This window comes from Phocoena sinus, chromosome 1 (genome assembly GCF_008692025.1).
Source record: "Phocoena sinus isolate mPhoSin1 chromosome 1, mPhoSin1.pri, whole genome shotgun sequence".
Lineage (NCBI taxonomy): Eukaryota > Metazoa > Chordata > Mammalia > Artiodactyla > Phocoenidae > Phocoena > Phocoena sinus.
In genome coordinates this window covers 87338633-87365198 of record NC_045763.1, presented here as the reverse complement: position 1 = coordinate 87365198, position 26566 = coordinate 87338633, and the positions used below count along the sequence as shown (strand labels likewise).

The 26566-nt window shown below is 32.7% G+C and overlaps 1 protein-coding gene across 2 annotated transcripts in view; it reads left to right on the top strand.

Moving 5' to 3' along the window:
• The window catches only part of DPYD (dihydropyrimidine dehydrogenase), an 828512-nt gene that overhangs the window by 89396 nt on the left and 712550 nt on the right, over positions 1 to 26566 (top strand). For both annotated transcript variants that reach the window (XM_032630437.1, XM_032630445.1), the window contains exon 3: positions 24346 to 24428. In XM_032630437.1, the coding sequence (XP_032486328.1) occupies positions 24346 to 24428 (83 nt within the window). The remainder of the gene's footprint in view (positions 1 to 24345; positions 24429 to 26566) is intronic.

Genomic DNA, 26566 nt, shown 5'->3' with positions numbered 1-26566 from the left:
ACTAGGGATCGAACCTTGCCCCGCAGCAGTGGAAGTGTGGAGTCCTAACCACTGGACTGCCAGGGAATTCCCCAAAATAATTTATATTGAGGAAAAATATACAGTCCAGTGTCAAACATGTTCTAAATTCCTAGCAGTAAGTTGGAAATACAGCACTGATTCTTAGTGAAAGGTGAGCAGTGCAAGTCAGATCTGAGGGTGGCTAACTAAAAATGATGACTGGGACAGCCATTCATCCCTCCTTTTTGTTCATCATATTTAATTCCACAAGCTAAAAGATAATTTATCTGTTGTGCAGTATTTTTAGAAATCTACACTTCTTGATGAATACATGTTTTATAGAAGCACATGATGAACTAATATTTTAAGAAGTTAAAAAATTAGTAAATGAGGAATAGTGATTACAAAAGAGAACAGAAAATATTATGTGATGATTTTCTTATGATTTTAAGACAATGATGCTAAATAAGTATCTCCCTGTGAAGGGTTCATGTTGTAATTCCAATGAATTACAAACTCCTTACCACGGTTTAACAAGATCTTTTATGATCTGGACCCTGTACACCTCTCCTGTTTTAACTTCTACTATTATGCACTTTATCAAACTTTAAGGAACACTGTTTCTTTTACTTGAAATTAGCCAAGTTCATAGCCATCTCAGGGTCTTTGCAATTCCGTTTTCCTCTATCATGACCTTAGAAACTAGGCCTTCCCTGACCATTCTGTTTGTACTAGGTCCACATCTCCCTCACTATCACATTACCTTCCTTTCTTTCCCTAAAGCATTTAACAGTATTTGAGGCTATCAGTGTTAAATGTTGACATTTGAAGTGTGTATTTCACTATATTTTAAATAGATATTTGAAGTATATATTTGTATCATTTCTCTCCCTTCCATTAAAATGTAAACTTCACGAGGACAGAGAGCTAGAATATTCAGAATAAATTCTAAAAGTATTATTAATTTATTTCTAGTAAATCCATACCAATAAAATTCATAAAATGATTTATGTATGCAAATATTATGGACTGTCTATTTCAGAGTATTACTCACTCAATTAATGAACATTTGACTTTTTAAGGAGAGAAGTGTGGCTATCATTTAATCTAGTTAATACACAAAGCAAGGTCAGCCTGATTGTGTGCTAAGTGTTTAGAAAATCAAGTTTACATCTCCAACTTAGCTGATGAAATAAAAGTTCTTATGCAGCAGGTATCATATTGTTCACAGGGGGATTGTCAGAGGCTCCATAAATAATGGATTTGGGGAAGACAGTGGACTTATTCAAATCTACCGTGTAATGGCACATGGGTGTCACTTTTTACTCTGTTTTGTTTTGTCTTAAAATTGTATTCAGTTTACATGTAATTGGATTATGCTGAGAAAAATTATGATAAAACTCTATGGAATGTACTGAAGGGAAACATTATTTGCTATGAGGGAAAATAGCTTCTGCCAGTAAATCTGTATGTTCTAGTGGGTCAAAGCGTTATTTTAATTCCTAAGAACATCTAGATTGGGCTGCTGAAGAGGGAGTTATTGCTGTAGTAAGAAGCTGTAAAGCAACATTTTGTTGATTATGTTCAAAATTGGTTAAATGCATAGAACAAGTTATCCAGTTTTGAGCCCCATTAATAAGATTGAGAAATGCAGTGGATTCCTGAGATAAGCATGTGTATAAATTTAGAGTTGAAAACAAATCAGAATGATGAAGCAAGGCTAAAGAATTGGATTGTTCAATCTTGAGACTATAAGAATAGGGAGTTAATAACAGTCTTTAAGGATGAAGAGTTCTTACAAAAGAAAGATGACTAGCTGTTTTCCATCTTCAGTGAGAACAGAACAAGAGGATGGAATTTAACAAATATTTATTGAACATCTCCACTGAGTGCAGAACAAGAGGGTGGGAAGCATAAGGACTTTAGATTAGAACTAAAAGAGTGAAGATTTTAATTCCTTGAGAGGTTGTGAGTTTTGTTTTTTGGAAGTCTTTTAAACAATATAGGTTTTCACTTCATAACTACTAATAGGCAGTAGTTTCAATTCAGTTCAACAAACATTTATTGCATTTTCAAGGCCCCCTCCAGTTCAGTGGTCTCAGCAGCAATCTGTCAGTGAATACAATATTGAACAGATCTTTGTAGAACTAGTAATATATAAGCTATATAAGATAATACTAACCATAATCATGTTAATTATGATAATAATTAGTGAAATTAGTAAAAGGTATTAATAGTATCATTTGGTGGAGAGTTATACCAAGTAAGCTCCTATATGAATTGTAGGATGTGTTTAAGTCTATGTATGTAATATATGTGTATGTAATATGTATATAATGCTTAATTTAAGAATTAAGATATTTGGACTATTTAAATATATATATGTCTTCTGATAGAAATAACTAAATAATATATTTGTGAGAGAGGAAATTATCTTGAATTGCAGTTTAGTATGATTTTCCTTAAAAAAGTGCATTTGAGAATTAAGCCCTAAAATAATTTTTTCATCTTTGCAATTTTAACATATTCACTGACAATTTTATTATACTTGTTATTCTATTAATGATTGCAGACAACATTTAATTATTCTAACAAGGATGGCAAGATATCTACTCAATTTACCAAGTTGAGATATTTAATATGCTTAATAGAAATATTACTTTATAATAATATAAATAATACATTACTTTATATATTACTAATAGTCATTAAAGAAAAATTAAGATATGCTTATCATCTTCTCCTGTGAAGCAAGTCAGTTTTTAAGAATTGTATCAATAAAGTAGTGCTTTTCAAAGGAGCTACTGCATACTAGAGAAGGTCTGGGCCTTTAGCCCAGGGAAAATATCTATAAAGTCTCTCTTGTTTAATTTTAGTATTTATGCAAATTTTTAATTCTACATCTAATACGGTTTTAATTCAATGCCTATTATGGTCAGGCACTGCTTGATGCCCTGCGAACTCAGCAGTGAGCAAAATATAGGAAAATACCTTCTCTTGTGGAAATTGCATTCTAGTTTGATAAAATTAACAGCAAACAAAATAAGTAAAATATATAGTATGTCAGATTACTTTAAGATTTGTTCATTTTGACATTAAAATATTTGAATTGCTCAGGCCAAGGAACAATATTTTTCCCCAGCTATTCCTTTCGATAGTCGTTAGGATGCTGTTTCAATGATCCTGTCAGTGTCAGGAAGCTGGTTTAATTAAGAAGTACTTATATCACATATTCATTTCAGCAACGTGGTGATTATCATTCTTTTTTAGCCTTCCCAGCATTGGCGATTGCACAGAGTCATGTGGGGGAGAGATGCCATCACTTTCTTTTCTTCACTGCTTACTAAGTACCCCCAGATAATCACTAATAAGAGAGATCCAGAATGAAGTCAAAGAGGCAGTGCAGTGCAATATTTCCAGGCTGTGTTGACAGAAATTTTGATAAGTATATTTTTTGATGACAAGTTAAGCCACTTGTGGTTTATGATGGGATGAAAGGGATAAAAGGGTCACTAATCTTTTGGTCCATCTTCTCTTGTCTCTGTGATAATCTCATAAAAGGACTGATTCAGGGAAAAACGATGACTGATAATGCCATTAATTTAAAAACTGATACTGTAATTTTCATCACATGTAAATTATCTGAGCCTTGCAATCTGCATAATCAACTCTCTTCATTCAATTTTCAAATTTCATTTTCATTGCAGCATTTTGGTCATGTACCATAAATAGACTGTTTTCCTTGTAATTTTTTTTAATGAATCTTGCCCAAATTTGTAAGAACGTTTAAATAGACCAAATTTGCAAATCTCCGTATTAGAGTGAGTAATGAATTTAAGTTGATTTACCTTATTTCAGTTTTTAACCTCTGACAGAGCATCATATTCCTTCATGATGAAAATTTCTTGGACCAACGCTTGTCTCCAGTGAAGTGCAGCAGAGAAAACTATACACATTCTTGTCTATTTCATTAAAATTTATCTAAAATTACAGTTATTGGTATTTCAAATTTTTAAATCGTAAAACTACCTGTTTTGCTACTCAAACCAGTCAGGTAAAAAGAAGCAAACTCATGGAGACAAAGTATAAACTGAGAATGTGGCTATAGCTCCTGGAGCATTCAAAGTAGCATGGTCCAGATGCAGGTGAATCTTCTTGCCTTTCATGGATTTGGCATCATTGTACACATGACTCCATTCATTTTTTCTAATTAAATACAATATTTTAAAATAATAATAAAAAGAAATAAAAGGAAAAGACTCAAATAGCCTACTGAAATTTTCTTCACAGATTATTTTATCTTTAAATGTTTGGAAAATGAACATACCATCATAAATAACAGTGAAATGGTGAACATGGAAAAATTAAGGAAATTAGTGAAGTTCATGCTTTCATCTAAGAAAGATACATTATTTGGTTAACCTCTATTCTCAACTAGTTATTCAGATGTCATTTGAATATATTAAATTTTATGATTTAAACATAAATAACAACCCTATTTTCTGCTTGGATGCTTCTTTCTGATGCAAAGCAGATCCAACCAAAATCTTACAGCCCTGGGTTTCAAAAATTTATTCCCATTTCCATCAGATAAGTGTGGAGGGATTCTCTTTTCTTTTTCTCTGTTATGAATTGTTATAAATACTTTATAATTTTCAATATTTTATGATTGTTTCCTGTGTTATTTCTTTTAATGTTATAAATTTTCCTGTAAAAAATCCATTTTAGCTTCATTTTATAGATTTTATGTTATTTTTTGTCATTGCTTTTAATATACTTTAAAAATAAGCAACAAAATAACAAAGAATGATTGTGTGGCAAAATGTACCCTAAACTAGTCAAATAGGAGCAATTGTCTGGGAATATATTTATAACATAAATGATTAAGAAAAATGTCAAAGGATATGAATAGGCAATATCTAAAAGAGACAGTATAAACAGCCAGTAAACACGTAAAAGGATGCTCAACCTCATTAGGAGACAGGTAAATGTAAAATGATTTCCAGTCTTAAGTTGGCAAACGTGTAGGAGATTAATAATATCTAGCATGAGCAAAGTTTCAGGTAACTAAGCACTTTCATACACTGCTAATGAGTTGTGAATTGGTACAAAATTTTGGTGAAAAATCTAGTAATGTATATTAAAATGAAAAAGAAACTCCTAGGGCTTCCCTGGTGGCGCAGTGGTTGAGAGTCCGGCTGCCGATGCAGGGGACACAGGTTCGTGTCCCGGCCGGGAAGATCCCACATGCCGCACAGCGGCTGGGCGTGTGAGCCATGGCCGCTGAGCCTGCGCGTCTGGAGCCTGTACTCCGCAAAGGGAGAGGCCACAACAGTGAGAGGCCCGCGTATCGCAAAAAAAAAAAAAGTCCTAACATTTCTACTACGAAAAAGTTTATCCCACAATCAGAAAAATTATCATCAACCCATGTACAGTGGTACGTATTATAGTATTATTTGTAGCAGTAAAATGCTAGGATAAAAAGTACATTTCCATCATTAATAAAATTGTTAAAAATATGGAACTTGATGTAGTTTTTGGAATTTTAGAGGCATATTTATTGATCGGGTAGGATATCTACATATTCATGTTATGTGAAAAAAAATTGCTGACTTTTTAAAACGGTGAACTTTATTGAAACCCCCCCGCCCCCCAACACACACAGGAAAAGTACAGCATAAAGTATATGTTTCTGTGAGCATGGAAAACACTATAGAAAGATAGTAATTGTGCTTAAAATGACTAGTACAGAGGATTGGAATAGACTTTAGTATGGGGTAGGAGATTATTATTTTTTATGTAACTTCGTATTTTTTTCCAATTTTACAAGGAAACTATATTACTTTTACAATTGAACATCTAATTATTAAATAAAATTTGAGATTAAAGAAAAATTAAACTTAAAAATGCTAATTCACTTAAGCACAATTTTAAACTTGTTTTTTATATTGGGGAGTATACTCAGAAAGGATTGAGGCTTGATAATGTGTATTACTAAAACATTTTTAAGGAAGCTGTTGTGGAAAATGTTGATGTATTTTGTGGAAAAGAGTTTTGTCTATTGGTTGGTTTAATTGATGAGGAAAGAAGCCTGGTTTCTAAGGTTACAAACTTATTTTTCAGAAAATTGAATCATGGGAGTCTCCTGAAATCATTGGTTCTAGCTGCTACACTCCTTTTTGGGCTAGCAATGGTCCTGTTAATTTGATGTGACTGCAGAGTTTGTAATGTTAAATTCAGCAATAATACTCAATTTCCATTATTTACCAATTATTTAGTGCACATAACTATTTTCCACTCTGAGATTTCATGGAAAGGACATAATATTGGATAACATGGAAAATGTGACTATTGATTATAGTTGACTGGCAAAATTTCAAAATTTTTCCCAGAATATCTTTCATGAAATTAATGTTTCAGGAAAATATACCCCTTTTTCACCTGTCTTTGAATACCCAGAACTTTCAGCCACATGCCTTTAACTATCACATCTAGCCATTTTGATAAGTTATAGCATTGATGTATTCAGAGAACTGGAACTTTTATCTTTGCTAATTCTAAAATGCTTGATATGGTGAGAAATACACCAAAAATACTTCCTGGTATTTAGCTATTAATTAAGTATAAAGATAACTATCTAAGACTTTGGTTTTTATTATGGTTACTAAGCTTATATCAAAATTCCATCTTTTAGTCTAATTTGTTTAATCAGAAAAAAATCAAAACACACCTGTAATTTATGATTATTGGATGAAAGGGAGAGAACTTATTTTTCATTTCATACCTCCTGAAATGAAGGTTATATTTTTTTTACAAGAAAGATAGAAAAATCATATCTTAACAGATGATAAGAAACTTGACACATATTTCAGATACACAGATACTATGTTTCATGTGTTTCTGGTGTTGAAAGTAAAAGGATATATATCTTAGAATTTCTACTCAATTGTATACCTCTATGTGCCTACTATCTGCTATGTTAGATTTTTAATCAATCAATATTTTAAAAAATTGTTAGCACATTCAAGTGTTTAGTTCCTGAGGATGGAGGGTTCATGAACACTGAATTTATACTTTCCATATTGATCCACTTATTACTGATACTTAAAATTTTAGAACTGATAATCACTTACTGTTCTGGGCAATATAAATTATTTAATCAGTTCCAAACTTTTGAAATAATTGTCTGATGTTTTAGAAACCAGAAACAAAAATTATAATAGGAGTTTAGACTATAATATATTGCTGCAAGGATAATTATTAAGGGAAAACACAGCTGACATTTTCTGATTTATGCACACAATCAGAGATGGAGTCCAAGGACTGTGACATAATTATCTTCATGCTAACAATTTTTGTAAATCTCTTGACGGAATTTTAGCTAATTTTAAAATGGCTTCTGAAGATTAACACTTAAAATTGTTGGGGAAAATAGCACAATTTATTAGCAAGGGTATAATTGTAAACCTTCTAAATACTCATTGTGAATATCATTTAGACAGTAACTCCTGCTTTAGCAGCTGGTATATAAGACACCAGTTTATGGAGTCTTGAAACAACAGAGAGTGGAATCTAATTAAAGAGGATTACATGCCAATGAAAAATTATTAAAAACAGACTAATAGACAATTGTTATGAATTTAGAAGTCTCTGCCAACTTCTCTTTTTGATACAAATTTATGTAAGTAACTGTCAAGTAAAAGCCTTTATTTCTTCAAAACCAAAAGGATATTAGAAGGCTTCATTTTTGTGACTTAAAAATTATTGCTTTTCTGAATTTTAACTTAACACAAGAACTTTAAATGATTCTATTAAACTTTTCTCACATATTTAAAATGCACGTGTGCTTTTAAAGATATATGATTAGAAATACTATTTTAGGGTCTTTTGTTTGTTTGATATCTATCTAGTACCAAGCATTCCATGTTTATAGAGAAATCTTAGGCATATGTTTTTGTAAACAAAAATCAGTTTATCAGTTTAGGTACTGTTTATGGAGACTTATGTTGGATTGGATTGCATAATTTTTTTTTGTAATGTACATTTAAAATTTTTGATGCACTATAAAGATTGTTAAATTTCAGTACTTCCAGTACTGAATTACTCCTTCCTGTTTGAATTGACTCACTTTGCTGTGATCTCAAGGGTTTTATTCCAAACAAGACAATGAGATAGCTTAAAATGATACATAGTCAGCTTTTAATTATTTTTTAATAGAATTTTAAAATAAGTGGTCCTTCCCAGCACTGGAGAAAAGACTATGTTTGCGTATGTCCACATCTGTGAGTTTACCTGATGTCTAACTTTACATCGTACATGCTATGTATGGTACTGTTGTAATACATTATGCATTGCATTACGCAGCCATATGGTCTGTAGACATTTGTAGATTTTGACCAAAGTAAACGTATTAAAGATTAAGTGCTGAACACTGAGAATGATGTGTTTTCTGTGTAATTAAGTGCATGAATAAGCAGATTGGATTCAGTAAATGAGACACTTGTTTAAGATTTTTAAAGTGGATGATGTTCCTAAAGACAATCCTTCATGTGAAAAACTTAACTATCTAAAATTGTCTTTGAGATGTAGAAAAATACCACTGATGTCGGAGTAGTAATAATGGAATTATTCCACTCCCCCAACACTGTCAACCTTGACCTCAAACTTTTTCTCATCTGCTGAGATATCCCTATTCTGGAAAGAACACCCACTGCTTCTGAGATAAGCTGCCCAAGGACAAGGGATTGTTTAATTTTAAAGCCTCCAGATTATATCAAATTTTTAATTTTGAATAGGCTTAAGATCCTATATAGAACAACTGTGTACCTCTGCCTTTCTAGTGGTGGTAATTAATTTAGTGGGGGCATACTGATGTTAGTAAAACTATTAGTAAGTAGTTTATTGTCAAGCTTCCACACGGCAAAGGTAAATAGCTGTTGGATCATGTTGTTGATGGGCATTTTAATGTAGATTACTCAGACTGGTACTGATCCTTCTCTACGATAACAAATCAGCCAGTATATGAAGTGCTTGGTACCGTGAATTTATTAGTATTAAGAAAATGAATTTAATTTTTTGTTTTGGTAGAAATACTTTTTATAGAAATTAACTCATAAATATATAACACTTGAAGAGTTGTCTTTTGGGAATGTTCTGATCTTGGAATTAGGTTTTTCTTATTGGCCTCATTTAGCATAGCAGGGCTCAAAATATCTACCAGAGGGTTATTTGAAGGTATACAAAGTTCTGTCATTTATTTGAAGTTCAAAGCAAGGAACTGCCAAAAGCGAGCTAATTCCTGGTAAACCGTGGTCTGCATGCATTCCAGTGCTAAAGAGGTATTTAAATATGAGCGCACATACCCTAGCTTAGGAGACAAATAAGGTGATCAAAGCTTCCATTCCTTCTGTAGCTTTCTGTCCATCTTCCACCGTATCACTGAACACAGGAAGGTCCGGTTTGGCCAGTAAGCTTTTGCCGTTCATCAAAAAAATATACACCCATGCTATTCAGTAGATATCATAGGCTGAACTGGATGAGAGTGCTGTAAATGAGCTAGGATTTGAAGCAGCATCTTGAGAAAATGATACAAATGTAGATTATGATTTGTAATCCAATTTTTTTCCCACTTTTCTTATTCTTAGCAGGCATAATCTATAAACACTATCAGTTTCTAGTACTTTCAGGTTTTTTTTTGGTTTTGTTTTGCTTTCTTGTTTTTTTTCCCCTCCATTTTAGCAATTTATTAAGTACTTAATTGGAAGTCCTTGTTTTCTTACTATAGTGACTTGCAAATAGTTTTCTTTATGATTTTTTTTTGGCACCGCAAGAGCATTTTGTTGTGACTTACGAGTATGTACAGGAAAAATTATCTTAAAAAGTTTGGGAGATTAAACTGGCAGATAGAGACTTGTTTGGGTTAGCTCTACCCAAATGTCCATTAGGAGTACTTAACTCTAGAATCATAGGAGAAAATGAGTTATAAAGCTCAACGAGGGCAGTGTCTATTCATGTCCAGTAAAGGCACTGGTAATGATCTCTTTGTGGAATGCAAGAATACTCTATGCTGTCTCTTTTGAAGTAACAATTTTTAAAGTCTGATTTCTTTTCATTAGAATCTATGCTCACTAACCAACATTGATTTTTATTTGCCATTCCATATTGAGTTTCCTGAAAGTTAAATTTCACTGTTTATGTTATCGTAATAGTCTGGTCCATGTAACAGTTTCATGTAATAAATGACTGCATTTGCACTCTACTTTGGTATCTCTGTTTCATTTAACTTGGTTAATGTGAGACAAAATATGAAAGGCAGACTGACAAAATTAGCTGTTAAGTTTGCGAGACTGAATAACCAAATTTGAACCATGAGGTAGTTGTCAAGGTAAGGCTACAATGGAAGGTCTCTTGGAGGAAAGATAGCTAGCTGCCTTCACTGACATCATTTTGCACTTTTAATTGAAGGTAGCATCTGATTCATGTATGTGAAAGTTCCTAGACCATCCATTCAACAAGCCTTTAATGGTTAACTACTATGTGGAAATGTAGTAGTAAATAAATTAATAAAAAAATCCTCTTGCCTTCATAAGTATAGTCAATATTTATAAGTAAAAAACAACCACTTGCCTTTACGAATACAGTCAGTATTTTAAAAATACCATAACATGTAATATAATGTTAGGTATAATAAATGTTATGAAGAAGAATAGTGAAGTAGGGAAAGGCGGCAGAGAGAGTGAAGATAAATTCATTTTTAGAGACAGTGGTTAGGGAAGATGTTTCTAAAGAAGTGCCCTTTAAATAGAGACCTGAATGAAATGAAAGAGTAAACCGTGTGAATATTTGGCAGAAGAATATTTCAGGCAGAGGGAACAGCATGTGCAAAGGCCCTGAGGAGAAAGGGTGCTTTTGTGTAGAAGGAACAGCAAGGAGGCACTGTCACTGGAGCAAACTGAGTTCAGGAAGCCTGGTAGCAAATGAGATCAGTCCTATCAAACAGAGCTTGAAGGTGAGCAAACTTTGCAGTTGAAGGAGTAGATTTTCATTATTTAAATTGCTCTTTGAAAGGCTTTTCCCCCCTCAAGATTAGGTGAATAAGTAAATAATAATGACTTCTAAAAAGCAAATATTAAAGTTTATATAGTGATTTGAGATAGGCAGTGTCTGGCACATAGTACTCCACAATATTTTTTGAAATAATGATAATTGTTTTTCATTTGGTTATCCTGTAAACCAAGTGAGATTCATTCAAAATCTAACCATACGGGGACTTCCCTGGTGGTCCAGTGGTAAAGAATCCGCATTCCAATGCAGGGGATGCGGGTTCGATCCCTGGTGAGGGAACTAAGATCCCACATGCCTCAGGGCAACTAAGCCTGTGCGCCGCAACTACTGAGCTCGAGCGCCTCAACCAGAGAGCCCGCGTGCCACAGACTACAGAGCCCACGCTCCCTAGAGCCCGCGTGCCACAACTAGAGAAGAGAAAAGAATCCGCATGCCACAACTAGAGAGAAGCCTGTGAGCTGCAACTAAGAGCCCGTGTGCTGCAACGAAGACCTGAAACAGCCAAATAAATAAATAAACAAATATTTTTTTAAAAAAAAGAATCCAAAAAAGACAAAATATAACCATACATTATGTAAAGACCTATGTGGTAATTTGAATAAGAAATTAAGATTAAAAAGTAAATACTCAATCTTGAATTTTGTTTACCTCCTTTAGATATAGGAATTAATGCTCAGCAGGTAGGATTCTGCAGCAGAACTGTTTTTAATTTTTGCTCACCTTGGGAAAGTACTAAAATATTACTTAATTTTTACCATGGATACGAGTTAAAATTTAAAATACTTCAAGGTAATTGTAGCTAAAATACATTTTGACTTAGACTGTGAGCCTGGAAATGAGATTTATTCTATCCATTTAAAAATGTATAGCACTATTTGAACAGTGCTTTCTTGTTTAGAGTATATTTTCACATACATGATCTCATTTAATTTTTCCTCACAACACTTTGAAGTGTGTGTCATTACTTTTATCATTTTCATTGATATCTTCATTTCATGAGGAAATATTTGCAGACTGAGATGTTAAGCATTTTCCTAAGAATATATAAACAGTTTACTTGCAAAGCTGGAACTTAAAAACAGATTTCCTGTCTCCACAGCTCCTATGTCTCCTACTATATTATATTCTATTTCACTGTGACTCATACGAGATTCTCCTAGACAGGCCTTGATTGTAAGCTGGCCGCCATTAGTGAAATGACATTAGCTAAACATGATTATGTCTTAATGTTCGCTGAAAGGATTAGACTAGTTAAGACATACCGAAGGGAAAAGCAATTATCTATTGAAATATGAAACTCTGGATTAGAACTGGAAATCGTATATTGGTATTAGAATATTCATCTGGAATTTTAAAAATCTGAATATAATTATTATTTCTTACTTCAGTCATAAAGAACTTCAGTGGGGCTAGTTTTGAGGCTTTTTGCTGAGTGCCAAGATTTAAAACATAACATTTTACTGGAAGAGTAAGTTCATCTAATTGACTCATTCTTTGGAGGAACTTAGACCTTAGGAATTTCTGACTTCATGAGAAACATAGGCATTGGTATTAACTTTTCCCTGTTTACCTCACTGCCTAAAGAAAATCATTAAATTAATCAATGCTAAATTACCTTAGAGTTGTAGCTTTATAGCTTGGAGTGTGCTATTTTACTTAAATTGTTCAGATTTTGAAATGTAAATTTATTTATTTTTCGCATCTTTCTTGGAGTATAATTGTTTACAATGGTGTGTTGGTTTCTGCTTTATGAAATGTAAATTTATAATTGCCTCCATAAAACTTGTGGCCTCTGTGGTGTTAATTCCCTGTGGGTCCTGCAGGCTTCCAGTCATCTGAGATTTGTAATGATCGCATTAATATGTGATCATTTGTAATGATCACATTAATATGCAAGTATTCTTCCACTGGATGTGGGACATACTTGCCTGAAATAGTTTCCTTTTTGAACTGAAATTGTGTTTTTGAACATGAAGAGGTTTTTTTTTTTTAAACCTTCATATCCTCAGTGACTACCGTGTATCTGGCACCTATTAGAATCTAAATGAATATTGAATGAATGAATGAGTGAATGACTTGCTTTCATTTTAGCTTGGCAACAGGATTGACTTTTGCAACATATTTTTTTATTAGTAATATGAATACTTAAGCATCATTATCAAACAGTAGAAATTTGCCAGCTTTCGGACCCCTTGCTTCTCAATGTACTTGGACATTATATTTGTAACTTTCATTTCTATGTCATCTAGGTCCATTACAAAAATCATCCTTCCTCATATTAAAATTTGGTGCGCATAGACGTAGGGCTATAGATGGGCTTCAGGGGATCCACTGGCTCATTGAAATTGTATGTAGCATATTGTATATATATGCATATGAATTTTTTGTGAATATTTAATTTTTTAAGAGGAAAGGATCATGATTTTCATTATATTCTCATAGGGATCTTATGATCAAAAGTTAAAAATCTTCTTTTTCCCATAAAGACTGTATTGATTTTACTTTATTACTCATTAGAATCACTTGGAAGACATGAAAAATGCACTTTTTTCTACCTCACTCCATACTGATCCATTAGGATTATGGTGGGATTCATGGATACTCTTCTTCTTCCTCCTCTTTATTCTTTTCCTTTGCTTCCTCCATTTATTGAAAACCTTCTATTTGTTTGGTGTACTAAGTGATTTACATGTATTATTTAATTTTGATGACCATGCTAGAAGGTTCAAGTATATTTTGCATAGAATAAACTGAGTGTCCTGCCTAAGGACCTATAACTAGTAGGCAGTAATGCTGAGGTCTGAGGCTAGAGCCAATTCCACTACCTTTGCCTTCTCACCCCTCCTCAGCCCCTGTTAATCTGGAAATTTTTGACTCATTTCAAAGACATGTTTAGAAGTCATTAACTCGTAGACATCTCTGCTCTAGGAGAGTTAATTCCTCTCTCTTCTCTATATTATCACCGGATTGTGATCAATATGGGGGTCTTTTCTTATTTACCTTTATATCCCTGATGCTTAGTATGATGCCTAACAGTAGATTTTCAAGTTTTTTTTTCTGAATTGAAATTTAATTGATTAACTTCAGCTTTTGTTATTTAGTAATTATGAGACTAAAGTTCTAGTAGCTGTGCCATTAACTCTCTGTGACCTTAATAATATAAAACTGTTTCCTCATTTATTAAAATTAATTTACTAATTTAAAAAAATTAGGTTACTATATAAATTTTAGATCCAATCTATTTAGTTCTAGTTATTGTGATTATTTCATAAAGGAAATGCTGTACTAATAGAAATTAAATTATATGGTAATACCATCAATTCTTTTATTTAATCATGTAATTTGCTGAATTTTTTGCTTCTTTCCTGCCCCATCCAGCATGTGAATCACTAGATACTTGGTTGGATTTGTTATTGTTTGGTTTAGTTAAGCAAAGATACTTCAGTGATCGTGTTTAAATTTCTCAGCATTCAGAGATCTTCTTGTGTGTTACTTTGCCCCCATGTTGCTGTTGATATTTTACTCATTTGTTTTATCATAACTTTATACAATCCTTAATACAGATGAGATATTAAAACACTGTAAAATCTATCACAGTTGAAACCCTAGACCTTCTCTCAACCCATGGGGATTCATTTGGCAGGAGGCCACCAAAACCAGTTCTTTTTGATGCTTAGTTTCTAGTTTCTACTTTAATTGCTGCCAAAATCTGAGCACTTGGGAATTTAATTGCTCATTATATTTGTCACAGTGGTGTCACAGACCCAAATAAAGACTGTTGCATGCAAAATATTTATGGGTATTAATTTTGCCTAAACATCTGGATATTGGATTCCTTATTTTCTACCTTGTAAAGTGTAGCACATCCAGAAAGAAAGAAAACAGTATTCTGTACAAACTTATACCCCACTTTATTAGTAAACTATTATCCGTCCAATCCAGTTATCTAAACTTAACAACAAATGTCTAGAGGAGGACCTATGCAGAACTTTATTATATTCACTTTACTCAGTTTACTCTTTTGAAGCAGTCTCTGAGGGATTTGAGTCTGGCTCTCAAAACTCCTTGGGTTCAAATCCCTGCTTTATCCCTTATTAGCTATATGACCTTAGACAAGATATCTTAATCTCCCTGTGCCTGTTTCCTCAGTTGTGAAGTATGGATCTCAATGGTTGTTGTGCAGATTAAATGGATAAAGTTCCTAGAAAAGTGTCTAACACAGAGTAAGCCCTTCATGTTATTAGCTAGTTTACTATTAATATAATTCATCTTTATACGCCAAAAAACTATAACATTTACCTTGGTTGCTGATATGGATTTCCAGTTTCCTACTAATTAAGTAGAGATAACATTTGCCTGTTGTAGCCAATGGAATGTCTGGTCAGCACTAATTTCAATACTTTTCATGTCCTTCCATTTTTTCTGTGTGTTCCCACTTTCTTGCTCCATGGTATTTAGGCTAATAGGCCTGTTTTTTGTTCCAGTGTTTTATTACTAATCACTGATTTTTCTTGTTCTTGTACTTGCTAATCTGAGGAGTAGTTTGTTCATTCATTCTCTCCCTGTGTCCCCTTTTCCTTTTTAGTTACCCTTTGCCTTCACCTTCCTTCTTTCCTACAAAATAGATTGTCTTGCATCTGCTGTGATGGTTGCAGCTCTCTCATGCAATTATCTTGGTCAAAGGAAATTACGAGGCACTTGAAAAATAGGAAGTATCGGTCATCACCATGCGTGAGTTCATTTTTAGAATTGTTTGAGAGTTTTTTACATCCTGGAAAGTCCCCTATGCCTTACTTATGCCTGAAATTGTATTCTGGGATAATCCTACACTAACATAGAGAATCCCCTTGAAACAGGAGGGAAGGGGGCAGGGCACAACCTTTAAAATAATGACATAGCCATAGGACATTACAAAAACTGGTTAAAACCAACTAGGTACGAGATGGTGGAAGATTTGACTTCCAGTATACCTTGAGCCTCATTATATGCTCATTGTAGTACATTAGCATGCTAAATGACACACGCACCAGCGCCGTGACAGTTCTGAGGCCAACTATAAATGGTCAGAAAGTAGGTGGTGGCTCAATTCCTGGAAATCCCCACCCCAGCCCCAAAATAATTGGAATAATCCTCCCACTCATTAGCCTATGAAATTACCCAGCCCATAAAAACTAACCACCTCATATTTCGGGGCCTGTTGCCTTCTAAGATGGCCCACACTCTGCCTGTGGAGTGTGTTTCTTTCTGAATAAATCCACTTCTTACCTATCACTTTGTCTTTCACTGAATTCTTTCTGCGACAAGAACATCAAGAACCTGAGCTTCATTAAGTCCTGAGACCAGGTGTGTGATCTCAATTAAAAGACCGTGGGTTCAAGTCGCAATCTGGGTTACATGGTTTCACCCTGTAATGAACAGCGTATTAAGTTATTTGTTATTTAAACATAAGTTTATAATTGTTTTTAGATCCGTGCTCATATGAACTGGGCTGAGAATAGACTTTGATAGAAGACATTGGCACCATTTTACTTACAGTTGTCCCTACTGTTAGGAAAATGTTACTAATGGTGAACATGAGAGTGTCTCTCTGCCTCTCATCTAAAGCATCTGATGCTTAATTTTATTTATGGAGAAGATGAGCAGATAAAAATGTTAGTTGCTTGAGATGCTTATCTCATTCTGGAAAATGACTAACATTTGTCTTAATTAGAATTTAACTCTTGTATCTCTTCTTTGGTACTTCCATATATTGTTCTTAAAAAAAAACCTTGGATTTGATTTCTTCAGGACACAGGTATTTTTGGTGAAGGTAACAATTAGACTGTTTAAATGTTTACAAGACTTATTTATTTCCTCTATTGTTCTGTTGGGCACAATAAGTTTTCTGCAGACTCAGGGAGTATGAAACATGGAGCATTCTTTCCTTTTCTGTTATTCAATAATCATTTTGGGTTCCCATTCCACTTCATGGTAAAATATGTCATTTTAACCACTTCCAGATAAAATCACTATTAAATTTGAGGCTTCTTATCATTAAAATGAAGAAATACCTTCAGATGCTCTGGAACACTTTCTCTCTCAGTCTACTCTGATATCTTTGCCTGTCCTCAATTCCTGGAGCCATAGTGAGCCCAGTGGGGCTACTTAAGGTTTCTGTGTCCAACTTTTCTCTCACTCTGTCTTTAGAAGAATGTTGTTATCTCCTATCTCTGTGGCTGGAAAAGCTAGGCAATCAAGCAGTCTTTCCACCCTATTGTTTGTGTATGCCAAGGATAGGCCTTTAAAAACTCAAAATCCAGAAATTTTGTTTCTTCTTTAATGTCCTTCACGAACTTGTTTCTCTGCAGCAGTGGAGACCAAAATAAAGTTTAAAACCACAGTGCAGGTAGCTAAGAGGAGGAAAGTGATGAGGGATTTCAGGACCAGAAGAAAAAACAGACAAACAAGAAAGTATATGTATTTTTTCTTTATGCTCTCAATTTACCACATAGAAGGGAGGCAAATGCATTTTTTTGTAGTAACATCTAGACTCGTTTGAGATTCTGAAACCATCTGTATAATTTTTAAAAATATAAATCTGAAAGAGTAAAATTTCCGCAAGAATTCTGTTTAGAAAAGGTTGTCTACACATGGATTTTACTGTGAATTGACCTTTTCCAAAAATTGATCAGATTAACATTCATTTTTTTGAAATGATTTATAAATGATAAGAAATAGTAAAAGCTTATTTATTTTTTGCTTTTTACATTTTATTGTACAGCTTTTCCCAAGGGACTCAGAAATGGATATTGGGATGAAAAGAGGTTTTTGTGGACTCCATCGATGTTTGCTTTTGATTTAAGCTGCTGTGTCACAGGGTTGTAGCAGGCTGCCTTAAATATTTGTTATCTATGACTTTGTTTTGCTGTGGGCATTATTGCTCTGGTCTAGGGAGTTACTTTAAATGGCTAAATTGAGATCTTAAAATTCTCTCTTAATTACAGTAGTGTGACTTTTCTAGCCTTTCCATTGATTTTAATGATTAAATCTCACATTTCCTATAGGTAGCGTCTGAGAAGACAGTACCCTAACTGAAGACAATTGTTCTTAAATAAATAGATTCAGATATAATGTTATTTGATTTTGTTAATCTCTGTTGGTAAAATCAAAGTTTCTAAGATTTTCTTGAAAACCAACCATAAAAAACAAAAATACCTCGTCAAGGTACAGATTTATTTCTATTAAATGACTCCATTTAACAAACAAATTTGTATGTATATATGTGTGTGTATATGTTTATGTATATCCAAAGTAGGAGATATATTAAAAATGAAAAATACGCCCAAAACAATTAAATAGAAATATCTATTTCCACATCTGATTTATAAACCACCTGTGGGGAAGTGATAGGTGCTGTTTTCCATATCAAGAGTCAGTAAAGTTTGAAAGAACAACGTTATGAAACCTTTTTCCAACTTAAGATTTAAATGTAAGACTCTTAGCAGTGATTCATCTAAATTGATGGGGTTGGGTTTATGGCAAACCTAGATAGAAATAAGTATAATTATATGACCACAGAGAAAACATGTATTGTTTTCCATTAACAGTTAAATTCAGGAACAAGAATGAGATATAGAATCAGTAATCCTGAATTTGAGTATTGATTCTACCATAGTCACATAATTTGAATATATTTTAGATGAAAACAATTTGAGTTAGATGGGAAATTAGTTGGAATGAATAATCCCAGTCAATGATATTTATTTTTTCTTAATACTTTTTAAGCTTTTATTTCATTTTTAGCCATCTATTCTTGTTTTATATTTATAATAGCATTAGCAACAAACCACCAAACCAAACCAAAAAGGAATTAGCTAAATAAATAATAGCACATGGGTGCAGTAGAATATTATGCAACTCTAAAAATTGTATTGTGAAGTCTGTTTAGAATCATGAATAAATACTAGTCATCTGTTATTAAGTTTAAATATATGAAAATTAAAAACAGTACATTCCAAATATTATATAACTAGTAGTTGTGTTTGGGTCTTTTCAGGTATTCGCTTAGCCCAAGTGGCACTATTTGAGTATCAGTTGTTCACATTAAGCTATGTTGTAGGTTGAATATAGCAAATAAGTGTAACTGATTTTATTATATGACTTTATTTTCTTTTACTGCTTTGTGTACATCCTTATACCTCTTTTTGGGTGTGCAAAAGTAAAGAAATCAAACTGATGATTGGAAACTTTTTTTGGACAATTTGAAATATTAAAACTTTCATGATCTCATTGGCAAATAATCAGGAGGCATAAATCTTAATTAGTCAAGTGCATATTTAATAGAAAAAATAAATATTGGAAAAGTCCAGTCCTATCTTATATTAAATTTCTTTTATTGCTAGCAATTATTTTGTTGTATTATATTTTACAAAAATAGCATATTCAGCACAGAATATACAGATACTTCCAAAATCTTTAAAAAAATGCTTAATTTTTTAAATCTTGAAATCAAAAAGAAATATAAACCTATAACTGAAACTTTGGAAAATATTGAAAACTATAAGTAAAAAAATAAACCCTTGTTTATTCAACATTTTGAGATAATCTGAGTTACTATTTCATTTCTAGTCTTTTTTGGCTTTGCTTGTTTTGTTTTCCAAAACTGTAATCATATCATACAACATATTCAATTTTATAGTGTCTTTTTAAAAAAAATTACACAATGTCAAATAAACATTGGCTAACTCTATCTAAACAGCATTTGTAATTAATGCATAATATCCCTCAAATTTAAAGTGCTTTATTTAACCATTCTTTTATGTTGAAAATTTAGAATCCCCCCCAATATTTCACTGTCATAAAAATGCTGCATTGAACACCTATGAACATAAAGCTTCTAAAAAATATTATTATTTCCATAGAAATATTTGAAAGGGCACTATAATCTGTTCAGTGTAAAATTTATATTTGTCCCCCCCACCTCTTTTTTTTCCTGAATAAAGAAAGGAAAACTCTGCTTTCTGCCTTAGAGGTCCAGACTAATTTTTATCCCAGAAGTACTGGGAAAGTGTTTTTCAAAGGCCATCTAATTCGAATAATTTAGTTATTCATCTTTGCCATTACAGTCATATAAATGTCATTCTTTAAGACTATCACTCTATAGAGAAAAAGTTCATAGTTTAGTTAATGAAGTATCAAAAATTTATCAGGGTAAGTTACAGGAATTGGAACATTAGTACAGAATTTTAGTAAATAATAAAATGTTATTTTATTATTATTAGCTGGTAGCTAACACTTACTGTGTCAGATACTTTGAACTTCTTTATCTGCATTCTTTAACTGTAGTGATATATTACTGCATTATGATTCCTTCACCAGAATTCAAACTCTCTTCTTAAAGCTTTTTATTGCAGTATTACAAATGGAAAACTAAATAGATCTTAAGTATTCAGTTCCATGAATTTTCACAAAATGAATTAAACAGTGCCCTAGAAGACCTTCTTCTGTCTCCTGTAGTCAGTATCCACTAATTTCCAACACCTTGATTAGTTTTGCCTACTTTTAAAATAGTAGCTTTATTGAGATATATTCACATACCATAAGGTTCACTCATTTAAAATGCATATAATTCAGTGGTTTTTAGTATATTCACAGTGTTGTGCATCGATCGCCACTAATTTCAGAAATTTCATGTCCCCAAAAAGAAACCCCATTACCATTAGCAATAATTCCTTCCCTCTCTGCAGCCCCTGGCAACCACTAATCTCCTGTCTCTATGGATATGCCTGTATTTGACATTTTATATAAATGAATTGATACAATGTGACCTTTTGTATCTGGCTTTTTCACTTAGCATAACGTTTTTAAAGCTCATCATGTATCAGAACTTACCTTTTTATGGCTGAATAGTATATCATTATATTGGTATACCATATTTGCTTATCCATTTATCATTTTATTGACTTGCATTTTTTCTACTTTTTATGTTATGAATAATGCTGCTATGAACATTTGTATATATATATGTGGGTATATGTCTTGATAACTGTAGGCTTATAGTCATTTGAAATCAGGAAGTGTTAGGCCTTCAACTTTGCTATTCTGTTTTTAAGAAGGTTTTGGCTATTCTGGGTCCCTTCTATTTTCATATAAATTTTAGAATCAGCTTATCAAAATCTGAAAAAAAAAAGTCAGCTGGGATTTTGACAGGAATCACATTGAAACTTTAGATTAATTTAGGGAGTAGTGCCACCTTAACAATATTGTCTTCTAACTCATGAACATGGATGTCTTACCATTTATTTTGGTTTTCTTTAATTTTTATCATGATGTTTTGTACTTTTCAGTACACAAGTCTTATGCTTCTTTTGTTAAAGTTATTAAGTAGTATTCTATTCTTTTTTATATTCTTATAAATGGAATTGTTTTCTTACTTTTATTGTTGAATTATTCACTGTAGCTTTGCTTATTTTTGTTTCCAAGTTATTATTTTTTTAAAGGTAATTTTTAAAAATTTATTTATTTAATTTATTTATTTTTGGCTGCGTTGGCTCTTCGTTGCTGTGCGCAGGCTTTCTCTAGTTGCGGTGAGCGGGGTCTACTCTTCGTTGTGGCACGCGGGCTTCTCAGTGCGGTGGCTTCTCTTGTTGTGGAGCACGGGCTCTAGGCACCCGGCCTTCAGGAGTTGTGACTCGTGGGCTCTGGAGTGCAGGCTCAGTAGTTGCGGTGCACGGGCTTAGTCACTCCGCGGCGTGTGGGATCTTCCCGGACCAGGGCTCGAACCCATGTCCCCAGCATTGGCAGGCGGATTCTTAACCACTGTGCTACAAGGGAAGCGCAGCTTTGCTTGTTTTTGAAATTCATTTAAGTGGAATAATTTTCTTATGTGATCTTTTGTGTGTCACTTTATTTAATACTATGGCTGTGAGATAATCCATGTTATTCCACACAGATGTAGTTTGTTCATTCTCATTGCTATGTATTTTCCATTGTAGTAATATAACACAGTTGATTTATATATTCCATCTTTATGTGCATTTGACTTGTTTCCAGTTTGGGGAAATTTGGATAGTGCTACAATTAACATTCTTGTATACGACTTTAGGCAAACATATTACATATTTGTTCTGGGTGTATTCCAAGACATGAAAATTCAGCTTTTGAAAGTGCTACTGAAAAGCTTTATCAAGTGGTTTTAACAAATTTACAGTTCTACCAGCAGTGCTTCAGTTGCTTTTTATACTAAAAAAACCCACTTTTGTATCATCTATCTTTTTCATTTTACACATTTTCAAATTGTGTAGTAATATTTCATTTTTAAAATTTGCATCTTTATCATGACTAATGCTGTTGAGCATGTTCTTTTAAATTAGTTATTTGTATAGTCTCTGTTATATAGTGTTTATATAAGTCTTTTGCCCATTTTACATTGAATTGTCTGGTTTTTTTCATATTTACTTGTAGGAGTTCTTTATTTATTATAGATATGAGTGATTAAAACAGTGTGATACTAGCACAAATATAGGAAATTGAGCAGTTGGCTATTATGGACCCCAGAAACAGACCCTATGTATACTGTGTCTTACTATATGGAAAAGATGAATTAAAGTGGGGAAATGATGGCCTTTTCAAAAAATAGTACTGATTTAACCACTGACCTGTATGGTGTGATTTTTCTGTTATACACATATACAAATATCAATCCCAGATGAATTACACATCTAAATGTGAAATGCAAAGTAATAAAGCTTTGTGGAAAAAATATAAGAAAATAAATTTATAACCTTGAGGAAATCAAAGATTTCTTAAACAGGACACAAATAGCACTAACCATAAATTAAAGCAATAGTAAATTTGGCCTCTTTAAAAATAAGAAATTCTCGGGCTTCCCTGGTGGCACAGTGGTTGGGAGTCAGCCTGCCGATGCAGGGGACAGGGTTCGCGCCCCGGTCCGGGAGGGTACCACATGCCGCGGAGCGGCTGGGCCCGTGGGCCATGGCCGCTGAGCCTGCGCGTCCGGAGCCTGTGCTCCGCAACCGGAGAGGCCACGATAGTGAGAGGCCTGCGTACCGCCAAAAAAAAAAATAAAAAAGAAATTCTCTTTATGAAAAGATACTATTAAAAAGTGAAAAGGCAAGGCACATATCAGGAGATATTTGCAAGTTACATATCCAAAAAAGGACTTTTATCCATAATTCAAATTATTTTAGGTACATTTTGCTAATTTTCAAGATTTTCATTGTAAAACATGTAACTATGTGTTAAAAAGGATCTTTGCCTTAATTTGGCCGATCTAAAAAAGATATCAAGGTAAGATAATGGTATATATAACAATGGGCTTTAAATCAATGAATTCTTACACATTGGAAATTATTAATCTAAATTCTGTATTTTTGTAAAATCCAGCATACTTATTTACAATTTAATATAGAACTCATTAATGTTAAAATTTTATTATTTAGTTTTACTGTCTGTTAAATTAACTAAAATGCTAAATCCAGTTATTTTATTACCTAAATACATGAAATCTAATGTGCCAAAAGATTCATATGGATACATTTTTTAGGGTAAAATTTAATCCTATATATTATGTTCTGATAACTTATTAGGGTCATGTGAGATTAAGTTAGTTTTACATATAAAAACATAATTAAAATTAAACAAAAAAACTCTTAGAAAATTCAGTCCAGTAATGCTAAGAGCCTGATGCAATGTTACATAATTTTAATGAGTGGACTTATTTTCAAATATATATACATATATATATATATTTGTGAACAATTTGTATATAACTGTTATTTAAAGATCTAATTTTAAAATTTTGACTTCAAAATGTTTGAACTTTTATTATTATATTATGCCTGGGCTTTATCTTTCCATATCAGTAAATACTAATATTTTAGAACTGGGTATTTATCATATACAATTTATTGTGATTTCAAACTTTATTGACTTTCTTTTGAATTCCAGTTGGCTTTGGTATACTTGAGATTATTTTAGAGAACTAATTTTTAAACCTCAAAACTCTAGAAGTTGTACTACTTTTATATAATACTCATTTCTTCTATTTACCCAATTTTGAAAAATTGATAAGAAGACTTCTGTGACAGCTGTAACATAAAACGTTTTTATTTTGTTACTGTTGAATTCACACTGTCAATTTTAATGAATCCTACACAATTAAAATGGTGTGCATATTTTTGAGTCCATAATCAATATAATCAATTATATTTTACATAATTGCATAGATATAATTTTATCTCAGTATGTTGGGGATTAATGCATTTTTCTAATATGTTGCAGAATTGCGAGAAGCTGGAGAATAATTTTGATGACATCAAGCACACGACTCTTGGTGAACGAGGAGCTCTCCGAGAAGCAATGAGGTAAGTCTGGGTCACCATAGCAACAGTCACAGATGTGGTAAAGAAAAAGTCATTCTTCATTATTGGGGGAACAAATGAGTTCATTGCCACCATTCAGCTCTGTTCTCTAAGGTATTAATTTGTCAGTGGAGAGACTTCCCTTGAGGCTGTACTTTGGTTTTGAAGCTGCATAAATGTTAAGCCTCAGTGCACAGTAAAAAATGTAAATGTTTAATTTGTTACTTAAAATGCTTAAGGGGTGTCTTGTTTTATATTTATACTAAACTGTGTGATTGAATGGAAATGTTGTTCATCTACATTCTGCCTGTATAAAAAAATAAATAGTACAATGGTGTTTTAACTGAGTAGTATTTTCTCCTAATTAATATTTAACTAAAATATTTTATAGGATTATACCATTGTATTTTTAAACTGATACACGTTTTCATACTATTATAAAGCATACAGATTAACTTTTTTTCAAATACAGCAGTCTATAATGAACCTGATGGGTTTTCTTTTTTTTCCTTTTTAACATTACTATTTCTGAATATTTTTCTGAAATCTCCCTAAACTTAATACCTTTTTAATAACTTTTAGGAAGCAGTCTTTAAATCCATCTGATCAGAATCAATGAAGGCTTTTACTAGGCATTGAAAATGTGTGAAGAATAAAACTTAGCATCCTTACAGCTGGAGAAACGACAACAAATGATGTTAATCTTAAAAGTTCTGAGCTTGAACCTTTGAGTGGGATAATTTCCAGTATATTTGTACAGAAATAGTATATTTGCCTTGATTTAGCCTGTGAAACTAAAATTGATTTTTAAAATATATCTGCTTCTATCCATGCTCATTTTTTAAGGGCTTAAATTAAGGCTAAAGAAAAAATTTTAAATAGGAGAAAGGATAAACCTGTGAAGCTCCCTAGAAGGGTATTTTGGGCACAATTTTGTTATTGCTGGCACACAGTTACCATATACTTTAGGCTAGAAGCTGCTCTCATTTAGTGACCTCCCTTTTACCACGCAAGCAGCAGGGGAAAGTAATTAAATTTAATAGAAGCTGCCCTCATTTTGAAGCCACTTCTATTTAAAACCACAGGGGGAGGTAATTAAATTTAATGGAAACAGTAGCTTCTACACAAAGATACATGGTACTTCTATATGGATGATTATGATGTCACAAAAAGAGGAATAATATATTACTAGTATTGAGAAATTACCAGCTGGAGCAAGTGAGCCTATTTTATTGTTAATGTCTTTACTAATAAAAAAGAGGGAAAAATAAAACTGAGTCCACAATAGAGAGTTTGTATCTATATACAATGCAAGTGGACATTCTCAGAAAGTAAAAGTTATTGAAAATAGTCGTAAATTTAAAATAAAGAGTAAAATGTATTGTGGAAAAGGCCAATGCAGAAGTTATGACTGAACTGCTGTTTTTCAATATATTCTTTATCCTCTACCTGAAACTACCACAGGTATAAATTGAAAACATCATTTTTGTAAATGTTTATTGTAATAACTTTGAATATGTTAAGCATAACATCAATATTTATTTAGAACTGTACAGTTATTCTCTGTATTTTTATATCTATTCAGTTTGAAGTAAACCTATAGACCCAAAGGAAGACAAAGAGAATGCCAGCTCTGAAGCTTTGAATAAAAGGCCAAAAACATAGAAAGAATTGCAAAGGGGCAATGTGAATGAAAATGGATGTGAGTGAGGGAAATACAGTGAACAAGGGAAGGATGTAATTAGTATAGAAAATTCATCATCAAGAAAAAAACAAATTGAATTATGGGAGAACTGTGTTGGAAGAGATTATAAAATTCTGCCAAATTTTGTAATACTTGCCATCTTTGAAAATTCTGCTTTTCAAAAAGTAGAGATGAATTAATGAGAAAAACAAGTATTACCTGATTGGAGTAACCTCTCAACCATCCATGCTATGAGATAAAGCAATAGGCTAGATAATTTAAATCAGCATTTAATCATATGGCTGTGTAATGTACTTTGTTTACATTGGCAGATATTTTACACATACACACACACACTCATAATCTTTAGATTCACTAAACACAACTAAATAATCTTGTTACCAAAAGCATTCAACAGTTTAGTGTACTGTGGGCCTAGCACTTTTTAAAAAACTTC